This window comes from Trichosurus vulpecula, chromosome 3, assembly GCF_011100635.1.
Source record: "Trichosurus vulpecula isolate mTriVul1 chromosome 3, mTriVul1.pri, whole genome shotgun sequence".
Classification (NCBI taxonomy): Eukaryota; Metazoa; Chordata; class Mammalia; order Diprotodontia; family Phalangeridae; genus Trichosurus; species Trichosurus vulpecula.
The window spans coordinates 213,693,611-213,716,816 of record NC_050575.1 but is presented as its reverse complement, the minus strand read 5'-3'; the positions used below and the strand labels follow the sequence as shown (position 1 = coordinate 213,716,816).

Below are 23,206 nucleotides of genomic sequence, written 5' to 3'. Positions count from 1 at the left end.
TCCACAAAACAAAAAGTAGAAATGAAAAGTGGCATGTTACATGCCCTTAACAATGACTTAGTTACAATTTTATTTGTGACTTTATCCCTGGACTTGACCAAACCTGAACCATTCAATGGGACAAGAAAATGAAAGCAGAGACGTCTAATACATTCTGGTCAATTCCCCACAGCCAGAATTAGGGTGGGACCGTGGGTCTTTGTTCAAGGGGGGCGGGGAGTGTTGAGGGCACAACAATACCCTACTAAGAAAGCTTCCCCCCTGGCCATACAGCTCCTTCTAGCAGGAAGTCTCACCTTTGGGCCAGCATCTTGGTTTTCAAAGCCAGGGGGCTCCTTAACAGCTACCCAGAGTCTTGTCTGGTGAAACCACAGGAACACTCTTCCAATGAGTGAGCCCCAAAGCAAAATGCTAAACTCAGAGTATATATACACTTCTTCAGGGTTAGCCCACAGAGGGCATCACAACCATGTGACTCAAACTCACGTGACCTAGGCTTTCTTGTGACTTAAGCAGGTCATCAAAGACTCCTGTTTCAAACAAAGACAAGACTCAATCAAAGACACTTACTTGCCTTAGTGCTGAGAAGCACTCCAAAAGAAAAAACAGCAAAAAGTCCCACCTTGTTTGCCATTACAGGGTCATGCTCAGCAGCCTAGAAAGTTCTTGGTGTCCTAGAATACTTCCTTCCTCTGTTAGCCTGCAGTCCTAGGTAAGATGCCCTCAACTTTTATCCCAGGGCAAAAATTGCTAGTTATTTCTCTAAATTGCAATTATGGACACCGGAAGAATGTCAGAGAAAGAAATTAGTCTAAATTTGGGAAATTTGTCTTCTACCAGTAAAGCCTTACCTTTCCTATGTGAATTGATTCCTCAATCAGTAAGCATTTATTTAGTGCCTGCTATATACCAGCTACTGTGCTAAGTGCTGGGAAGGAAGGCACAAATCCTGCCATTCCTGAGAAGAGCTGGGGGTGGACAAAGTAGGCAACTATCTGGATCATTTCACATAGTCAAAAGCAATGATGGACACTTTACATATTTGAATGCTTTTAATGCCAGATCTCCTTTTCTATCGCGTGTAGGTATTTTTCTGTGATAAGTTTTAGGTGTTACAGTGAGAGATCACAACCTGTGATAGATAGTGTAATTTTCTGACCTTGCCTAGGCACCCAAATGCTTCATCCCCACTTCCCCCGTCACACCCCTATTCCCCACCTGTCTCTGAGGCAAACAGCTCTTCTTCCAAATAATGTTGAGGGAAGATTCTAACAAATGGCAGAGCACAGCTGATATAGCATCAGTCTGGAGTGCTCAAAGGGTGAGCTTACTGCCTCTCAAGCAGCCAAGCTAGGGTCCAGCCCAGGCCAGAAGAGGATGCCTGCCTCATTTTTGAATTTTTCCTTTGTCAGATGAAGAATGGAATACCAGTGCCTCTGATCATTGCAGCCGGAGGCGGTGGAAGAGCCTATGGGGCCAAAACAGATACATTCCATCCAGAAAGACTGGAAAATAACTCCTCTGTTCTAGGTCTGAATGGCATTTCTGGAGCCGCAGGTAATGTGACCACACACCGCTGCCCATAAAACACAGCCAGGCTCAACTGTCTAGGGACAGAGCTGGTCCTCTGGAGTCAGTAACGAAACTGGAACCGCTCTTTGAGGTTGCGGCAGGTCTGGGGGTCCTGGTGAGGGAACATGGATAGAGTTAGGAATTGGGAAGTATAAATAACTTACTATGGCAAACAAGTAACATTCTGGCCAGGCTTGGAGAGCTCTTTCTCACTTGTAGTTGAGGTTCCAGAACCCCTAGACACTATTTCTCATGATATCTCCATTATTATGATTATAATAACTTACATTTGAAATATATTTTAAGATTTGGAGACCCCTTGTAAGGGTCCCATGAGGTCTGACTGTGAGTCCCACCATCTCTGACATGGGCAGATCCAAAATATGTGTGTGTGTGTGTGTGTGTGTGTGTGTGTGTGTGTAGATTTTACTCACCATGACACACAACCCTAATTGCCTGATCTCCCAGTGTTATCTTTGCCAAAACATCAGGCGGCATAGTCTAATACACAAGATTTCCCCAAGGACACAAAAAACACAGGGAATCAGGGACACCCAGCAAAACCCTCCCCAAAACATAATACTGCTGTGAGACACCTAGGCCAAGTACCACTCTCCAGATTTTGCAAGTGAGAAAACTTGAACCCCAAGAGAAAAAATGACTTGCCCAATGCCATGCAGCTAATAAGAGACAGAGTTGGTACTTGAATTCAGGTGTTCTTCCAGTCCCATGCTTTTACTACTATACCATGCTATCTGCTCATACAAATCTAAATTACGGAACCCTGCTAGTTCAAGCTATTTTATTATTCCCCGTGTGGCCTAGTTGCATTTTGACTTGTTTTGAGTCACAGAAAATCTCCAAGGGAATTGGGAACCAAATCTAGACTCTCTGACTCAGGTGACAAAAAGTCACCCTGAATCAATACACTCCCAAGACCTCCATCAACCACCACCCCGGACTTCCATCCAAAAGAATGAATAGCTCCTTCAAAATCCTGTGTCGTCTTGTCCTTAGGAGAAATGGAGGTCTTTGGCAGAAAATGGAGACTATACAGGGGAGCAAGGCCTTCTGCCTGCTCTGTGTCCCTGACCTCCACCACCTAACCCCCATCAACCAGAAAGTTGATCTCACTGACCCAAAGCCACAAAAGTAAAACAAGAAGCCTGGGCTGGTTCCTGCTGAACAGCTTCCCCTGGAGTCAGCATTATAGGCAGGAAAAAAAAAGATCTTGGGACATTCATTTTGTGTTGCTTTTTTAAAAAATCTCAATACTCAATCTAGAAGAGAATATTTAGGTAGCATTTCAGTCAGGTGTCAGATGAATTTATGAAAACAAGAAGAACCTGGGAAATCAGCCTTCTTTCAGATCAGAAATGCATAGAGAGAACAGAAGAAGCATCAGAAAGTTACCAGGATCCTCATTTTAGCATGACAGGACCCCACCTAAACCAATCCCCTCACATCCAGGTCTTCTGAACCCTCCCCACCATTGATTCATTGCTTTTTCTATGCACCAGTCACTGGTATTGACCCTTGGTAGACTTATAGCTAGGAAGAGACAAAGAGCACGCTCAAGTACAGAGGCAGGAGGGAAGGCCTGGGTTTAGGGGTTTGGGGAGAGCCCCAAGGCACTGAGCGGGCATTGGTAGGTGAGGCCAGACACAGGCACTTTGACTTTTGCCCTCCTTGAAGACTAAGCCATGCCAGTGCCTCTTGGGACGTGGGTACGGGGTGGGGGGAGTGGGGTTAAAGAGCCAAGATTTAGGAGTTGATAGGGACAGGGAGATGAGAATGAAATAGACTTAGTTAACTCCAAAGCTCCCCAATCCCAGATTCATGCCCATCTATCCATGAGCCCACTTCCACACATACTTTGGGGACAGCTGCCTCTGAGGCTAGAGGGGAAGGGGTTGATCCACACAGAGCAGGAACAGACTGGCCCAACAAGCATCCCCTCCTTCCATTTCCAGTTGGGGAAATTGGAGGCCACCAGTCCCATTGCAGATGCCCGGGGGAAGGGAATACAAGGCCGAGTCACTCGAATCCTAATAGCACTTTTAAGGTGTACAAAGTGTTTTACCTGTTGTTGTTCAGTCATTTCAGTCGTGTCTGACTCTTCTTGACCCTATTTGAGGTTTTCTTGGCAAAGATACTGCAGTGGTTTGCCATTTCCTTTTCCAGCTCATTTTGCAGATAAGGAAACTGAGGCAAAGAGGGTTAAGTGACTTGCCCAGGGTCACACAGATAGTTTCTGAGGCCGTATTTGAACTGGAGAAGATGAGTCCCCAGATGCTCTACGTCTTCTCATTTGAGCCTGCTGTTATTATCCTTGTTCTACAGATGAGGAAACTGAGGCAGGCAGCAGTTTAAGTGACTTGCCCAGACTCATAGAGCTAGGAAGTATTTGAAGCGAGACCGGAACGCAGGTCCTCCTGGCTTCAGGCCCTCCTCGCTGCCCCTCTCGGACTCCACGGACTCCAGCTTTTTCCAGTTTCGCTTCCCAGGCTCTCCTCATTCTGGGCTTGCTTTCTCCCTCTCTCCTCTGCAGGTGGCGGAGGTGGCTGGAATGATAACACTTCCTTGCTTTGGTCGGGAAAATCTTTGCTGGAAGGTGCCACAGGAGGACATTCCTGCCCCCAGGCCATGAAGAAGTGGGGGTGGGAGACAAGAGGGGGTTTCGGAGGGGGTGGAGGGGGGTGCTCCTCAGGTGGAGGAGGCGGAGGATACATAGGTAAAGATGCTTCGCGTTCAAGGTGTCAGTTTCCCTCCTTTAGTCATAGAAGTCAGGCAGGCTCTAAGCCCCATTTTCCCCACCCCTTCTCTTCCCCACTCCAAAACCCTTTTCCCTCTTTTTTCCTCCCCTGACCCTCCCTTGTGATGTCACGGCCCGCCCCTTCCCCTCTAGCTGGGCTGGGAGAATGTGCATGAGGTGGGCGTGGTGGCAGCTGCTGAGCTGCCATCTTGCCTCAAGCCTCCGCCAGGACAGCATCAAGATCTCACTGTGATTCTTGATCCCCTTCCCCACCCACCCACCTGCCACCCTTGCTGGAACAAAAGAGGCTACGGCCTCTCCCAGATCATTCTCTGAGCACCCCAATGAGGTGCCAGATTGAAAACCTTAGAGACTGAACTCCTCCAGGGGTGATGGCTGGTAGCAGCTTCTGCCCAGCCCAGTGCCTCCTTCTGGATGGCCATGCTTGATTCCGAGCCAAGACCACTCCCCCTAAGGGATGGATTGGTGATTTGTCATTGGACTGGCCCCACTCACTTGTCACGTCATACCCCCCTATCTGGGGCCAAAGAGAAGCCACTCTCCATGCTGATGCTCAAGGGGAATTTGGGTCAACCCATTCCTCAGGCCCTCTGGTCTCATCAGCAGGCAGCAACAGGCCATTGACCTAGCTGCCCTCCTCTTGGCTCTTGCCCAAGACCAGGCTAGGATTGATGATCCAAGAGGAGAGGAAGTGGTATAGTCCCCCTAGATTAGAGTAATGTGCATGCACTGTGATATCTGTGTAATTTTTTTAAAACTTGAATGCTTCATGTAAAATGCTTGTGCTGACCATATGCTTTCATTCTTCAGGCTCTATGAGGGTGAGAAAATCAGGCAGGGGGTGTGGTGGTGGGATGTGCCCAACCCCATCTCTGAGCAAAGAATAGAGCCTTGGGGAAGGAGGGATGGCCACGTTAAATTCAATGTGGTTCCAGGGTTATTTGACTTCTCCTGCCACTCTTCTCTGCCTACCCTGACCCAGTGGGTTAGAGAGAGCTGGGGGAAAGGGCAGAAGATGCTCTTTCCACAAGCTGCAAATGGGAAGGTTACAAACTAAGGCCTGGAGGTACAGGAAATCAGCCTAGGGAGCCCAGAATTCGTTAGATTCGTGTCCAAAAGAATCCTCCTAAGAGAATTACGGGGCAGTGGAAAGGGCATTCGGGTCAGAGGCCTGAACTTAGGGTCACTAGACCTGCATTTAAATCCTGGCTCTTCCATTTACTGCCTGAGTGTCTTTGGACAAGTCATTTAGGCTATCAGAGACTCTCTGAGCCTTAGTTTCCTCATATGTAAAAGGAGAGGGTCGGACTAGATGGCCTAGAGATTGCTTATGGCTCCAGAAAGAGCTCCAAAGAGTATAGCAGTCTATCCAGGAACCCTGCAGAGAAGATTCACTTCTACTCAGGGTACCCAGCTTTAGAGCTGCCCAAGGAGGTAACTTCATTAACCATGCACATGATCATGTTGAACCAAAGCCCCAGGAGCTAAGATTTGCTCTGCTCTGACTCCCACCCCCCCCTTTCTATAACTACGCTATACTATCCTATACTCCCCGCCTGATGTCAACTCCCCTCAGGACCCTGGGAAAGATGTCAGCTGTTTGCTCTGGCTAGCATGCTGTGACTTCTGGATGTGTGTATATATGTCTGTGTTTGTGTATATCATGATTCCCTACCCAGTGTTCAGCTTTTCTCTGGTTTGCTACAGGGGGTAATGCAGCTGTGAACAATGACCCCGAAGTGGATGGGGAGGATGGGGTCTCCTTCATCAGTCCATTGGGCATCCTGTACACCCCGGCTCTGAAAGGTACCCCCCTCTCTCCCTCCCAGAGGGCAGCAGTCAGGTCCCTCCAGACTACAGCACCAGGCCACAATTGGGCCTCAGGATAATACAGATCCATGGTGTATTGGGTTCTGTGGTCACATGACTAGTGATCCACTTGCAAAGAAGAAGCCCCACACCTCTAACCCAACTAACTCAACAATCATTGATGTGCAGGTACTGTGCTAAGCACTGGATATACAAAAAGAGGCAAAACCAAAGCAAACACTGATCCAGCAAGAATGTATTAAGTAATTACCACATGCCAGGCTCTGTGCTAGACACTAGGAATTCATAGACAAAACTGAAACAGTCCCTGCCCTCAAGGAGCTTATATTTTACACACACACACACAGATATAAAGCCATTTTAAGACTCTCACCAAGACATCTATGATTCCTTCTCCACCCACCAGCCCACCTAGACAGACATACGCCTCTTCTACTTCTCCTCCAATAATGTAGCCCTCCACTGCATGGAGTGATGCTACTGAGGGGAACATAGGAAACAGTGTGCAGATAATCCATAGAAACTATATGGAGGAGAGGAGAGCTGCTGAAAGCCCCCGGTACATCCCCATCAGTGGAACCCCTGGGTATTGGTAGATGTCCCGAGGGTTTGGCAGGAGCACCATCCTCACTGGCGCAGGCTGACAATGGTGTTTCCTGCCCCTCCCTTGTTACCCCAGTGATGGAGGGCCATGGGGAGGTGAACATCAAGCTTTACTTGAACTGCAGCCACTGTGAGGTGGATGAGTGCCACATTGACCCAGAGAGCCACAAAGTTATCTGTTTCTGCGAGCATGGCACAGTGCTGGCCGAAGACGGGGTCTCCTGCATAGGTGAGCAAGCGGACTGCCTCCTGGGGCCTAGGACTGCTGGGAGAGGGGCTGGTCCCACCATTACTCCCCTGCACCATTTCCTTGCCCCACTCCCTGCTGGGATAAAGGGAACCAGCTGCTTAAAAGCAGGATGGAGAGAGGCCTTAGCTAGTCATGGATCGCAGCAGGATTCATACTCAGTGGGACCTCAGAGTCGCCGAGTCCCACTCATTTTACATTTGAGGAAACTGAGGCCCAGGGAGGTGTTTTCACTTACCCAAAATCACACTACTAGTAAGTGTCAGAGCTGGGTCTCAAATTGAAGCTTCCTGTCTTGACTCACAGTCCAACGTATATTCAGTCCTTTAGCAGTATGGAAACAACTGAGATTATCACCTAGCCAGCAATAAATAAATAGTTAAAATAGGAAGCTATAGGAAATTGGTGTTTTCCTTCCCCATCTTGTCCCTCAGGGGCTATGCCCTGGGTGGTCTCCCACTATGGTGGCCTCCCTAGAGGTGGCATTTTGTTAGCTGACCATTTCTGCTAGACCTTCCACCCCCAATTTTAGTGAGGGCATATTTCTTGTGCCACTTGTCCCGGGGCAAAAACTGATAGTTTGGGCTCTTTGTATAGATAGAAGCACTTTCTTTCTACTCCTAAACTGTCTCTCTCAGCTCATAAAAGGAATAAAATGTCCTCTTCTGAATGTGCTGGATAAGGAAGAAGTGAAAAAGCTTCCATGGGTGGGAGATGAAGCCAGAAGTATTCTTAGGGTAATTACAGAGAGGAAGCAGGATATGGTTCTCAGTCCATCCTCTTAATCTGTCTCCTAGTGTCACCCACCTCTGAGCCTCACCTGCCTCTCTCCCTGATACTGTCTGTTGTGACCTCTGCCCTGGTGGCTGCCCTGGTCCTGGCATTCTCGGGCATCATGATTGGTGAGTGTGCTGGGCCCTGCTGGAAGCAAGGATTGCGTGTGTGCTGGAGATGCCAAAGAAATGAGGCCTTGCTCTTATGAAAGTGAAGCTTCTGAGATGTTCTCAGGGTGATTTAGAGACCCTTGATGGTGGGAGGGCAGAGGGACCCAAGAATGGGCTTCTTCCACCCCAATAGCAGCTTGGTAGCTATAACTATGGAGTCTTTTTTCTTCATGAATAGAGAAGAGATTTGTCCTCCCCCCAGTCCTCAACCTACCACTTGTTGGTAAATGTCCATGCCTTTCCAACCCAAAGCTATTCTTCAGGTGATTTGCTTCAAGAATTCTCTCAACAATCCACTATCATGATCCCCTTGGGTATCCTCTTCTCCAGGCTGAGCATGCCCAGTTCCTTCAGTATTGTCGCATTATGGCATAGTCTCAAAGCTCTTCACTATCCTGGCTACCTTCCTCTGGATGCTCTTCAATATGTCATTGTCCTTAATATGTGGCACCCAGTGGGGGATAGTGGGGTGGGGTAGAGACAAATTCAGAAATAAAGGTGATGTAAAAACAGAAAGGTAACAATTTGTTTTTAATGTTTAAAGAGCCAGGGAGAAACCTGTGATACCAAGAACTGAACACAATGTTCCAGAGGTGGTCTGACCAGTGCCTGGTCTTAAACATTATGCCCCAAAATTACAGGAGCTTTGTCGGTGAAGAGGTTACATGACTTACTCAGGGCCATACCCATTCCACCCATCATCAGACCCACACAGAAGCCTTTTTTTCAGCACTTTCCACATCCTGGGATTCATAACCTTCAAACCCCAAGGACACCTCCATGATACAAAGGGTCATTGGCATGGATCTTTAATGGAGGAATCAGAGTAAGCATCAGGAGCTCTCAGAGTGGATGGATACCATGCCCCTCTGTAACTTAACACTCCTCAGGGTATTTCAGCAGGGTGCTACTGTCTCCGGATTCCCATTCCTCTCACTAAAGCATTAATGCAGTCTGTGATGGACTTCTCAGCAAGACACATCAGAAATGGCCCCAGAGCTTGGATGCTGCTTTGGCTGTGCCCATTAAGCCTCCAGCTGCGTGGGTTTGTCTCTGTCTCCAGTGTACCGCAGGAAGCATCAGGAGCTCCAGGCGATGCAGATGGAACTGCAGAGTCCCGAGTACAAGCTGAGCAAGCTGAGAACCTCAACCATCATGACCGACTATAACCCCAACTACTGTTTTGCTGGCAAAACCACATCCATCAGTGACCTCAAGGAGGTGCCTCGGAAAAACATCTCCCTCATTCGGTAAGTCCCAGTCCACTGTCTCCAACGGCTGGAATCTGAGACTGGGGTGGCGGCATCCAAGATGGCAGAGCTCAAGATAGCAGAAAGAGTCAGAAAACCTGGGTTCAAATCCCAGTTCTGCTCCTTACTATCCATGTGACCTTGAGCAAGTCATTTATCCACTCTAGGCCTTGGTTTTCATCTGTAAAACGCAAAAGCTGGATTGAATGATCTCTGTGGTCCTTCCAGCTCTAGAGTTTTTAAGAAGACTTGGGTTCAAATCCCAATTCAGATGCCAACTCTCTATGTGACTCTGGGCAATCTCTCTCTGTGCCTCAATTGGTTCATTTGTAAAATTAGGTGGTTGAATTCAATGGCTTCTATGATACTTTTCAGCATTAAATCTGAGATCCTGTGAATGTCATGGAACTGAAGAGTTTCAATGGAATCAGTCTGATGTTGACTGCCAACATGACTGAACTCTCCCATTCCCAATGACTTAGACCTGGAAGGAGAGTCAGGGAGGAGTAATCTAATCAAGCCCCTCCATTTACCGAAGTTTTTCTAAGAGATGATTAGGCGCTCCCTCCAGGCATCTCACACAACCCCTACAGGAAGGGAGGATTTCATCTCATCATTCTTTCTCTTAAAAAATACACTTCTGCTGCTTTATATAATTTACAGTATACATTTCACAATTCAAAGGAAAGCTAGAGGTCTCATTTTTAGACTGTTTTCACTACGCGTTTTAAAGTAGAGGTTCATTTTCAATTTTCACTTTACATCAGCAAATTGAATGAACATTTGGTTATTATACTTACCAAAGCTAATAAGAGCAGATAACTTTCAAGTCATTGGGAGGTAAATTAGTTCTGACTTCACAGTGACATTTGGGGAGAAATTTTTGTCCTACGGTATTATTAGGAAGACAACAGCTGTTATCAACATTACTGATGTGGTGAGTAAGCCAGTGGAGTCTGGTTCAAATCCTCTGTGACTCTGGGCAAGTTGGCCTTTCTGGGCCTCAGTTCCTCATCTTAAAAATGAAGGGGTTATACTCGATGTGGTTTTAAAACCTTGTCCAGCTCTAAACCTTATGATCCTATGAGGAAAGCCAGGCTCAGAGATGGGGTCATGGAAGCCTGTCTCTGCTGTCCCTATCCACAAGGCCCAATGTCAGTTTAAGGCAGGAAGTGGAAAAGGTAATTTCAAGGCTGGATGACTACATGTCAGGTATGATATAGAAAGGATTCTTGTTCAGGTATGGGATGTGGCCTGTGAAGTTTCTTCCAATTCTGCGATTCTGTGATCTGTGAAAAACAAACAATATTTTCTTTTATTTAACTCTTTTAAAATGTAGGCATTTTACCTATTTTTCTCCAAAAGATTATGTGTGATTTTAACAAAATAAGTATATGTATTTTAAATTTTTTAAACTTTCAATTATAAATGTGAAATATATGATTTTTTAAAATAGTACTTCAAGCTAGTCAATGTAAGAAGCTTGCTATGAAGCTGACTCAAGTCTTCTCACACATAAATACATTTGAAAAGAAAGTTGAGCTTTCCCGCTTTTTCAGTTCTCGATGATTTCTCGGTTGGAATGAATGTATTCAAAAGAAACAAACCTTTCTTCGTACCTATAGAAGAATCTGTTTTTGTTCAAACCAGGATTATCTCTTCCATCTTTTGCAAATCTAGATGTTAAGAGATGGGTTGACTGACGATTTTCTGTAAAATTTCATCTTTAAACAGCTGCTGCTTCATTTTTGTTGCTGTTCAGTCAACTCTTCGTGACTCTTCCTGACCCCATTTGGGTTTTCTTGGCAAAGATACTGGAATGGTTTGTCATTTCCTTCTCCAGCTCATTTGACAGATGAGGAAACTGAGACAAACAGGGTTAACTGACTTGCCCAGGGTCACTAAGTGTCTGAGGTCACATTTGAACTCAGATCTTCCAGGCCCAGTGCTCTTTCCACCGTGCCCCTAGCTGCCCTATTGCTTGTCTGGTTCACACTAAATCCTCAAATGTACTATACATTGTATATTCCAGAAAAATATTTACTGGATAATCATGTCATAACCAACTGCTTAAGCCTGTGAAGGGGGCTTGCATACCATCTGTGAATCCATCACCAACCTGCGCCTGGTTCATCTCACTCTTTCTTCTGCTTTGTCCAGGGGTCTGGGCCATGGTGCCTTTGGGGAAGTGTATGAAGGACAAGTGTCTGGAAGCCCCAGTGACCCCAGCCCCCTACAGGTGGCAGTTAAGGTAAGGAATAACCCATATTCTCACATGACCTGGTGTGTCAAGGTCTGAGTCACTACTTCTGGAAAGTATATCATCCATCATGCATCCTGACTTAGAGCTTTTTCCTTTTCTTTTCCATCTCCCTTTCTGTGTCTGCATCCAGACGCTTCCAGAGGTGTGTTCAGAACAGGACGAGCTGGATTTCCTCATGGAAGCATTGATCATTAGGTAAAGTGACCCATCTTCTACTGAGTGCAGAGCACAGAGAATCTCCCATGGAATGGCAAAGTTTCAAAGGGAAGGTGGCCTTCACATCCTCTGGGTCTACTGTCCCACCAAAGTTTAGCATCTCTGACCACAGTAAAACTGCCCCCAGGGAAACTGAAAGAAATTCCAATAGTCCTATGATCTAAACAGCCAACCATCAGGTCCTATTGGTAGAAAGAAGAGATTATGTCCCTGCATACCACTTTGTCCCCTTCCATTTTTCTACGATCTTGAAAATTCCCAATAATCTGAAGAAAGATCCTTCATCTCTTCTTCAGACTCAATATAGTAGACTTTATATGGGTGATAATAGACTTTTATATGTGTGGGAAAGTTTAGGTAGGACTCTGCCTGGTTACTTCTAAATATATGACAATAAAAGGTCATCATCTAAACCAAGCATCCCAAGTGCCCTGTGGTTCCTGGGGTCCTCTAGAACCCCAAAATTACTCCAGCCAGCTGACTGTAGCAGGACCTTACCTGGGCTACTGTTGCCCAAAAAGTGACCAGCTTTATGTATTCTAGATATTTCTCTTTAAAAAATGTATAATTATTTTAACAAAGCAACTACATGTATTTTTAAAATTGTAATTGCTTTAATTGTAAACGTGGTCTGTTTTTCAAAAATATTAGGATGTTTCAAGCTGATCAATATAAGAAGCTTGAAATACTTGGTTTATTAAAACTAAGTCAAGTCTATCTGCTCACAAACAAACTAAAAAAGAAAAATGAGCTTTCCTGCTTTTTCAGTTCCCAAATAATTTCTCAGAAAGAGCTATGGATGAGATGGGGAGGGATAGAACAAATGGCTAGTCACTGAATGGGTGTTGCCTCAGTCAAACTGAGACCTGTTACTGAGTGGAGTTACACAGCTGAACAAGTCTCTATTTTATGACAGTTCACTCTTGACACTCCCTTCTTCTTCTGCAGCAAATTCAACCACCAGAACATTGTTCGCTGTATTGGGGTAAGCCTGCAGGCCCTGCCCCGATTTATCCTCTTAGAGCTGATGGCTGGAGGAGACCTCAAATCCTTCCTTCGGGAGACTCGCCCTCGCCCGGTAAGTGAGTCTGATAGGTAAACAGTGTGACAGATGGCATAATTGGGGTGGGACCAAATGACCTTGAAAGTCAGCACATGCCAGCAGTTCAGGACATAAGGGAAAACAACTGATGGTCTGGATAAAGGGAATGACCAGGAAGGAATAACTGGACAATGGTACTAGTCAAAGTGTACAAAGCCAATACAAAATTTTCAGGCTTAAGTTAATTAACTAATTAACTTTTGGGCTAATTAATTTTTAAATCTGTTCTAATGGGAACAGAATTGGGCTAAGAGTCAAAAGACCTGATTTGTTATCTGAGTTCTCACTCAGTGGCCCCATTAGTCTCCATAATCCAGATTTAGACCTAATTCAACCATAGGATTTAGGGCTAGAAAGAACCTGAGAGATTGTCTAATCCAACTCTTCATTTCAGCCCTAACCTCTCTCCTCACCTCCACACCAACTGACATTTGGCCATCTTAAGCTGGATGTCATGTTTTGTTGTCGTTCAGTTGTTTCAGTTGTGTCTGACCCTTCATGACCCCATTTGGGGTTTTCTTGGCAAAGATACTGGAGTGGTTTGCCATTTCCTTCTCCAGCTCATTTTACAGATGGGGAAACTGAGATAAACAGGATTAAGTGACTTGCCCAGAGTCACACAGCCAATAAGTGTCTGAGGCCACCATCTTCCTAGTCACCCAGGTTCATTCCCTCAGTGTCATCCTTTTCACCTGACATATCCAAATCTTGTTCCTCCCTTCACAACATCTCTTACGTACATGTGTGTATATATATGTAGATGCACATATATGTCTATTTAGATAGAGATACAGATATAGGCATAAGAAAGACATAAGAAACTAGACAGGAAGTCAGGGTTAGGAGACCAAGGCTCTATTCTCAGTGCTGCTGCTAACTGGCTAGCTGACCTTGATCAAGTCACTTCCCCTCTGGGGTATTTAGCATCCTCCTCTGTAAATTGAAAGGATTAAGCTAGCTGATCATTGTGGGGCTTCCAGCTATAGCATTCTGAAACATAAGAAATGCTTCAATGGATCATAATAATGGTCTAGCTCTATCCCATGGGGTCTGGAGTTTATTACTCTGTATTTGACAATGGCACAAATTAATGGGCTTTTTAGAATTTGTTGTTCAGTCATTTCTGACTCTCTTTGACCCAATTTGGGGTTTTCTTGGCAAAGATACCATGGTGGTTTGCCATTTTCTTCTCCAGCTCATTTTGCAGATGGGGAAACTGAGGCAAATAGTGGCTAAGTGACTTGCCCAGGGTCATTCAACTAGTAAGTGTCTGAGATTGAATTTGAATTCAGGTCTTCCTTTCTCTGGGCTTCCACTGTGCCACCTCGCTTCCCTGAAGCTGTATACATACAGTGTAAATAGAAGGTAGCCTCAGAGGGGAGATACCGTGGGAGGGAGTGGGGAGTACAGACCAGGAAAGGCCTCCTGCAGAAGGTGGCATCTGAGCTGAATGAGGCAAGGGAAGCCAGGAGCCAGATCCTTCCCATAGAGTTGATTTCTCCTTTCCCCATGACATTATTCGTCACTCTAGTCTTTGCTTTCTTCCTTCCCCTCCTCCTCCCCTTCATTCCCTCATTCTCCTCCCCCTCCCCCTCTTTTCCTTCTTCCTCCTCCCTCCTCTTCCTCACCCTGCCCCTTTTTCCCCTCTTCCCCTTCCTCCCCTTCCATGACTTTGGTCCCTCTTCACTTTCTGAGCTGATTCAGTCAATCTAGAGAGAGCCCATGAAATGCGCTTGAGCCAGCCAGCAAGGACCAAGGGGAGGCTGGTTCCCCAAGGGGCTGATGCTGGTTTCCTGATTGGCTCCCCAGGCCTTAAAAAATCCTTAAGACCAGGGAAGTGACAGACATAGCTTGAAAGGGGACTTCCTCAACTCTTCAGTGGTAAGAACTGGGGATATTTTAGCCTACAGAAGAATAAAACTAAGGGGGATCATGGTGGCTGCCTTTAAATATTTGTGTGGCTGTCATGTGAAACAAGGATTAGGCATGTTCTATTTGGTCCATGAAGGCAGAACCAGGAGCAGCAGGGAGACATTGCAAAGAAATGGATTTAGACAATGTCAGGAAAAAACCTCCACCTTATTATCTTCCGTAAGGGCAGGGACCTTCTAACTTTTGCTTGCATTTGTATACCCAGAACTTAATAAATGCTTATTGTCATTATTAGCCAGGGGTCTACTGGAGCCAGCTTCCACTCAATCCTAAGAGCCAATAGTTAAATGTTCAGTTTGAGCATTTATACTTTGGAAACCAGGCAAACACTACAAATCAGGGCTTGATTTAGTGTTTTGTTGGTTGTCTAGACATAAGAAAGTGATGAAGAAAATAGCAACAATGAAGATTTAACTTTAAAAGTGTATCAGGCCTTTTTGGAGAGCTGGTTGTTAAATGTTTGCCAGCACATCCCTGAGAGCTGTCCCAAAGTAGAATGCGGTACCTAAAGGGATAATCAGTCCCCCTCTTTGGAGGTCTTTAAGCAAAAGCTGGATAAGTACCTGTAAGATGTGTTTTGGTGGGATTCCTTTTTAGGTATGGATTGGACTAGATGGCCACTAAGCGTACCTTCCAACTCAAAATTCTGTGATTCTGGGATAATTTTTTTGAGTTTTTCACTTATTTTTTTGAGGGGGAAAGGCAGGGCAATTGGGGCTAAGTGACTTGCCCAAGGTCACACTTGGTAAGTGTGTCAAGTGTCTGAGGCCAGATTTGAACTCAGGTCCTCCTGAGTCCAGGGGCAGTGCTCTACTCGCTTCTCCACCTAGCTGCCCTGATTCTGTGATAATTTTAAAAGCATTGTAATAGGTGCTGGAGATACAAAAACAAAAATCAAACAGACTCTACATTCAACTAGGTGGGAAACAACATAAATATATATATATATATATAGATATATAGATATAGATATGTAAATACAAAGCACATTCAGAGATTGTTAACAATAGCACATGGGGAGAGATACCTTGTTTAGGATCTGGCACTTGAGCTAAGCCCTGAATGGAACTAGTGATCAATTCTAAGAGGCAGAGTTGAGGAGGGAAGATGTTCTAGGAATGACTCAAAATCTGTGCCTGGAAGAAAGATCTAGTGGTGGGAGATGGATTGTTATATGGGGGAATAAGAAGCAGGCTAGTCAGTTTGTCTGGAACCTAGAATGTGTAAAGGGGAGGAGATAGGATCAATAAGTGAGTAGAACAAAGAGGGGAAGGACTGAGAGACTGAAAAAATATAAAAGGAAAGACATTCTGTAAGGTGTCAAAAATAAGAGAAATTTATTGACATTGAAGGAGGATCTACAGAACTTAGAAAGACAACACATGTACCTTGGGCTTGGAAGCAGGAGGCATAAATTCTCTAATTCATTAGGAGATGGTACTCAAGACCCTGCCCATCTCTTTACCCAGTAATCCCCTGACTCCAACAGAGGAATTAATCCCTGCCCCATACCACCATAGGGCAGCTAACTGGGGCAGTGAACTGAGCACCAGCCCTGGAGTCAAGATGACTTGCATTTAAATCTGGCCTCGGACACTTAGCTGTGTGACCCTGGGCAAGTCACTTAACCCTGTTTGCCTCAGTTTCCTCATCTTCAAAATGAGCTGGAGCAGAAATGTCAAACCCCTCCAGTATCTTTGCCAAGAAAACCCCAAAACGGGTCACAGAGAGTTAGACACTATTGAAATGACTCAACAACAGTATTCCACTATCTCAAGGGCATTGTAAGATTAAATGATGAGAGCTAAATCCTGTGGGGAAATAACCTGAAATCATCCAATGGCCACCTCAGAAGGAGACAGGAACAGGGGAAATCCTCTACCCTTCCCTCAGAGATTCCCTCCAGAAAGTGGAAGCCTCTGTTTGTGTCCTCAACATTTTTAGGACCAGCTAGAGCAAAGCGCTCATAACAAGGAAGGGTTTTCTAACCATAAGACACACTTGGTAAAGAAGCTGCTTCAGCTTTCTGGAGTTCAGTTAATGAATCCGCTAACAAGCAACAAGTATTTGTTAAGCACTGTGCTAAGTGTGGGGAACCCAAAGACAACTCACATCTAATGGAGGAGACCACGTGTACGTATAAAGGTAGGTATAGAATACACACACACACACACAGAGAGCGCCATACAAGGTCAGGGAGTGCTGCCCTACCATCTAGAAAGGCTTCATGAAAAAGTGTTGCTTGAACTGAGTGTATACATTGAAATCATAAAATCACACTTAAAACTGAAAAAGACCAGTGGACTCGGACCTTTAGGACCACTCTCTAAGGTTTTTTTTTCTCTCTTTGTCTTAAGGCAAGGAGTGTCATACTCAAACAGAAAAGGGAAAACCGTACCTAAAGATCCCCGCCGACCACATATTGATCTAGGAAACCACATTAACGTCATTTTTATTCTGTTGTATTTTTATTGTTAAATATTTTCTATTATATTTTAATTGAGTTCTACCCAGAGAGTTGCTGGCTTCCCTGCTACTAGAAATGTTGAAGAGACTATATGACTGTTTGTTGGGGAGTGTGTGGAGGGGTGTTTGGTTCCCCATATGTATCCCTTACCACCACTGTACTTTGTGCCCACTCTTCCCATGGACACTATGTATATTTGTAGGACAGCGCTCCCCAGGCTCCTGGGTGAGAATATTTTATGGATACTCTTCTTACTCTGCCATTTTAGTAAATGCCTTGCTTTGGATCAGTTCTGTCTACTGGATCACTGTCACTGGGAAACACACTGGTGGGGACTCAGAAGCTATATTTTTGGAAGGGTGGTCCCAAAGAAGTCCACTTGAGCCTCTATCCTACAATATGCCCCCTCCAAAAAAAAGTATTATTTCAATAATTCTAGGGTCTGTGATTTCATTGGCCTGGATACTCCCTGCCCTGACACAGATTATAATCCTTCTATACCAGATGATCTTGATGAGTTCCTATAGTTTAAAAATCAGTCACTCTGTAGCTAACCTGGTGATGAAATTCTGAACTTACGTAGGTAGTAGGACTTATCATGGCTTGGGCTCCTCTCACTTCTAGGCCATGATGAGGTGGTAGAGTAGGACCTTAAACTCTGTAGGCTCCCAAATCCTATAAAATGAGCTGCACAAGGAAATGGCAGACCACTCCAGTATCTCTGCCAGGAAAACTACAAATTGGGCCACGAAATCAGACACAACTGAAAAATGGCTTAAAAAAAATTTGTTCTGGGGCCGAGGTTCTTATTGCACTCTGGCTTCAGAGCCGATCCTATTAAAATTCCCGGATACAGTGATCTTGAGGCCTTTTCCCCTCTATTAACTTGGAGGGGCAGCCACCTCCTTTAAGGGCATTTTGTTAAATTATCGATGTGAACATTTACATCTTAGGAATCAAGAGACGCTACAGAGCAGGGCTTGATTTGTTTCATTGATTGTCTAGACTTTAAAAAGTGAGGAAGAAAATGTGAGTAATGCAGATTAAAGTTAAGTATGTTGTGCATACATTTTTTTTCAGAGAGCTAGTCTTTAAACCTTTAGCAATCTAAACCTAAGAGAATAATCCCTACTTTTTCATAAGGGAGAAGGGGGAGGGAAAGGAATATGCATTTATTAAATACCTACTAAGGGTTTTACAAATATTATCTCATTTAATAAAATAAAATTTTATTTAATCAAATGCATTTGTGTCTCATTTTAGAAGCCCCATTGTTCAGTTGTTTTTCAGTTGTGTCTGACTCTTCATGACTCCATTTGGAGTTTTCTCAGCAGAGACTGAAGTGGTTTGCCATTTCATTCTCCAGATCATTTTATAGATGAGGAAACTGAGGCAAACCAGGTTAAGTGATTTGCCCAGAGTCACGAAGCTTAGTAAGTTTCTGAGTTCAGATCTGAACTTAGGTCTTCCTGACTTCAGGCCTGGCGTTCTTATCTACGGTGCCACCCAGGCACCCAGGATTTTGTCATTTCTTCAATCTTTTCAGTCATGTCCTCTCTTTGGTTTTCTAGGGGTTTTTGGCAAAGATGCTAGAGTTGTTTGCCATTTCCTTCTCCCCCTCATTTCACAGAACTGAGGAACCTACGAAGCACTTAAATCAATCCCCAGTTCAGCTCTCACAAGCACTTGGGTATGATTATTTAAGTCACCCAAGCCTAGTTACTTATCTGCCTATGGTAGGAGCTGCATTTCTCACTGTTCTCAGGCATGCACACATACCCTCAAATAGGGTCTTCCACCTCCCAAGCTACTCGGTGGCATCCTGCTGAACACTGGAGTTCTCCATATGCCAATATCATCTGAACGAGAACAATAATGGCTTTAACTTCTTTTTGAACTGCACAAATACATGGCCCAAATTGCCTCAAATAAGATAAATTTGTTGAAATTCCTCTAAAATAAAATAAAAACCTGGCCGCAGTGGGAGGCAGATGCTGTGAGGGCCCCGAGAGTGTGAATGGTTTACTAATTTTAAAATCTACTTGTTCACAAATTTCTGCATGTTTTATGGTCTATGTTCTCTCTCTCTTCTACGTATGTATGCAAAATATACACATATATACATATACACATATATATGCATTTAAAATATACTTCTGGGCAAAGGGAAAGAAGATAGAATACCATAGAAACGAGCAATATAGCAATATAGCTGGAAGCAAGGAGAAAAGTCAGAATTGTGTCACAAATAACTGTGTTGTCACCCCAGCCTGTGGTGGTATTGAAGTAGGGGTATTGAAGTACAAGGATTGCTTGTTGTTGTTAGTGTTGTCAGTCAGGCAAAGCCCACCCCTCAAAATGCAGAGGAGTCCAAACTGGGTTGAAAGCAGAAAAGTTTTATCAGGAGGAAAATTGGACACCAGTGCTAAGGCCCCCAGCACAAGGTACAAAGGCGCCTACAGCCCAGGAGAGGAAGGGGAGATTTATGCTTGAAAACCACAAAGGAGAGGTTCAGGAAGGCATTGGGAAAAAGAATGGGCAATCTTTCCCAGGAACAGGTGGACACAGAAGCAGGATATTTTGCAGGGATAGTTGACCACAAGGCTGGGTTATGGCGGGGAGGGGCACAGCTCAGCCAGTGAATATCAGCAAAGGCATCTGGGAGTGAGCAAAACTTTGGCTCACTGCAGGCTGCTGATTCACTCCTTTCAGCAAACAGGCTTACTCTGTGTCTAGTACATGTGCCTGGTAAGGTAACGCATAGAAAACAGACATGTCCATCTCAGGGGCACTTCCACAGTGGCCACTAGATTTGGCTGTAACTAGTGGGCTTGGCAATGAAGAGAAATGATCCAATTAAGTCTTGGGGTTGGGAGAAAGGGCCATCTTCCCTTTTCTATGATCGATGTGCTTCACCAGAGCAGCCAGGGGGCTGCTGCTGCATCCTTCTCTCTCCAGCCTCAGGCATCTTGTGGGACCCAACCATACTTAGCTGCAGAAGCATAGTGAGCAGTAGGGTCATTTGTGGATTCTGGCCTGGCCAGCCCGCAGAGTAGAGCATGGCCTTCATTATGAACCTCCTTCGGATCTTGGTGACTCCTCCCAGATTACGTATTTTTTTTAATATATCCTGTATGTGTGTGTGTGTGTGTGTGTGTGTGTGTGTGTGTGTGTGTGTGTATCTCCTGTATATATTTACTTTTATGGCCCAAATTGCCTCAAATAAGATAAATTTGTTGAAATTCCTCTAAAATAAAATAAAAACCTGGCCACAGTGGGAGGCAGATGCTATGAGGGCATCTCTCCTAAAGACTATAAGGGGGAGGGCAGAGGTTGTTTTGTTTGGCATATAGTGGGAAAGAAGGGAACCAGTGTTTATTAAGTGCCTATCATGTGCCAGGCACTTTACAAATACAATCTCATTTGATCCTCGCAACAACCTTGGGAGGCATATGCTGTTATTATCCTCATTTTACAAATGAGGAAACTGAGGCAAACAGGGTTAAGTGATTTGCCCAGGGTCACACAGCTAGGAAGTGTCTGAGGTCAGATTTGAACTCAGGAAGATGAGTCTTCCTGACTCCAGGCCCAGCACTCTGAGCACTAGGATGCCACCTAAGGGCCTCTAGCAGGAACTTAATAAATGCACTGGAAGAAGTCCAGAAGACAGTAACCAGGCTTGTGGAGGGCCTTGAGTTCATGCCATATGAAAGCTGTTTATTCTGACAAAGAGAACGTCACGTTATTGCTGTCTTTAAGAATTTAAAGGGCTATCCTGTGAAAGAGGGAGCGGTTTGTTCTTTTAATGGTTGAAGTTAGAAAGAGGACTAGTTGGGCTTGATGTCAGGAACCACTTCCTAACGAGAGCTCTCCAGAGGTAATGGGCCGGATCCCCCTCACTGGAGATCTGAGAACAGAGGCTGGATGGCCACTTGTCAGATGTCTGTAGCATCAGAGGTTTGGAACTGGAAAGGCCCTTAGAGGTCATCTGGTCCAATCCCCACACCTTACAGTTGAGTAACTAAGGCCCAGAATAGCTAGTTGACTAAGTCCAGTCTAGTGACTAATTGGCTTGCCCCTAGGTGGTGGTGGCTGTTCACCCTTTATTCTCAAAGAGGACCAATGACATCTCTAAGGTGACATCTTGACTTGCCTGTGAATTGGATTTATGCAGAGTTGTCATCCTCACTTTCTCCTCCAGTGTCACTGAAGTCCAGTGGCGAAATAGGAGTCAAGAAGGTAGAAAGCAGCAGAGCTGAGGTTCATGCGCAGGTCTTAGGACTTCAAATTGAGGGTTTTTTCCTCCATACCACACTGGCTTCCTCTTAGCTGTAGTAGAGTTCTTTTTCAGGAATTGATTAGACCAAGTCACTGACTGAGACTATCAAATATCTATTTTAAAAAATGGATTTCATTCACACCCCTCTAGGGATACTTTGATAGCTTCCAGACGTCAGTATCAGTAGTATAACAGAAAGCTTTCCCCCTTTCCCTGGCAATCAGTCAATAAGCGTGTATTAAGCACCTACGGTTGCTAGGCACTGGGGATACAAATACAACAAAAACTGTCCCTGTCCAAGGAGCTTACGTTCTATCGTTATACTGAAGGAGTTGGTGCAAATTGGTGTCGGGCTACGGAAGCTAATGCATGATCTACAAGCTAAGGAGATCCAGAGTGGCCTGGATGTTAAATGCACTAAAGGCTAGCATTTTGATATGTGCTTTGAAGTGTGCAAAGCACTTTACAATTCCCATTTTATCCTCCCAACAATCCTGGGAATTGATATTATTATTTTTATCATTTTACAGATAAAGAAACTGAGGCAGGTAGAGCTTAAATGAGTTGCCCAAGGTCATTCTGACTCTGGGCCCAGCATTCTATCTTCTGTGCCCCTTACTTGCTTGGGGAACAGAGTTCTCAAACTTTTTGGTCTCAGGACCCCTTTAGACTCTTACAAATTGTTGAGGACCCCAATGAGCTTTTGTTTTTTGGGTCATATTTATTAATATTTACCATTTTGGGAACTTACAAGGGAAAAAAATTTAAATATTTATTCGTTAAAAATAGCAGTAACAAAGCCACTACATGTTAACATAAATAACATATTTTTATGAAAAATAATTAGATATTTTCTAAAACAAAAAATTAGTGAGAAGAGTGGCATTATCGTATATATTTTTGCAAATCTCTTTAATGTCTGACTTAACAGAAGACAGCTTAATGCATTTAATCTGTTATGAAAGATTGTTTTAGTTAAAGTATACAAAGAAAATTTGGCCTCACGAAGATATATGGTTAGGAAATGGGAGGAGTAATTTTAATTTTATTATGAAAAGAGTTTTAACCTCACGGACCCCCTAAAAGGCTCTCTGGATCTGCAGACCATACTTTGAGAATTGCTCCTCTAAGAAAATTAGATGGAGCGGCTCTTGATCAGGCAACAGCTTTGACAGATGAAGGGATGTTGGGAGACTAAAGACATTTTGTGGGCTTTAAGCTCAAGGTCAAACTGTGTTTGAGGACCCACATTGAAAAGTTGACACAACTAACTTCTATGCTAGAGACACAAGGAGGCCAATCACAGATATTAAATTAATGCTTTTTGACAGCTACTAAGGGGTTGGGAAGAGGCAATCCCGGTTGAAATATTAGGAAAGGTTTCAACAAAGTAGAGTAATGGTTAGTGGGGCATATGGTTCCTACAGAGCTCCTGGATTAATAGATGTCACAGTCGTGTTTGTTGATCATCTAAACTCTTCATACCTTCATACCTAAACTCTTTCATACCACTGTACTCTGACCTTCTTGCTAGTCTTCACACAGGACGCTCCATCTCCCGACTCCATGACTTTTCAGGGGCTATCCCCCATGCCTGAAATGTTTTCCCTCCTCAGTTCTAACTCCTGGTTTCCAGGCTTCCTTCAAGACTCAACTCAAATCCTACCTCCTGCAAAAGATCTTTTCCAGTACCTCCCCACTGCTGGTGCCTTCCCTCTAAGATTA

The 23,206-nt window shown here is 44.5% G+C and overlaps 1 protein-coding gene across 1 annotated transcript in view; it reads left to right on the top strand.

The window, feature by feature from the left end:
* The window catches only part of ALK (ALK receptor tyrosine kinase), a 1,045,272-nt gene that overhangs the window by 991,190 nt on the left and 30,876 nt on the right, over nucleotides 1-23,206 (top strand). Inside the window, exons 15-23 of the mRNA XM_036748712.1 lie at nucleotides 1,413-1,557; nucleotides 4,124-4,306; nucleotides 6,056-6,154; nucleotides 6,858-7,010; nucleotides 7,826-7,930; nucleotides 9,036-9,222; nucleotides 11,383-11,473; nucleotides 11,616-11,680; nucleotides 12,650-12,779. Of these exons, the coding sequence (XP_036604607.1) occupies nucleotides 1,413-1,557; nucleotides 4,124-4,306; nucleotides 6,056-6,154; nucleotides 6,858-7,010; nucleotides 7,826-7,930; nucleotides 9,036-9,222; nucleotides 11,383-11,473; nucleotides 11,616-11,680; nucleotides 12,650-12,779 (1,158 nt within the window). The remainder of the gene's footprint in view (nucleotides 1-1,412; nucleotides 1,558-4,123; nucleotides 4,307-6,055; nucleotides 6,155-6,857; nucleotides 7,011-7,825; nucleotides 7,931-9,035; nucleotides 9,223-11,382; nucleotides 11,474-11,615; nucleotides 11,681-12,649; nucleotides 12,780-23,206) is intronic.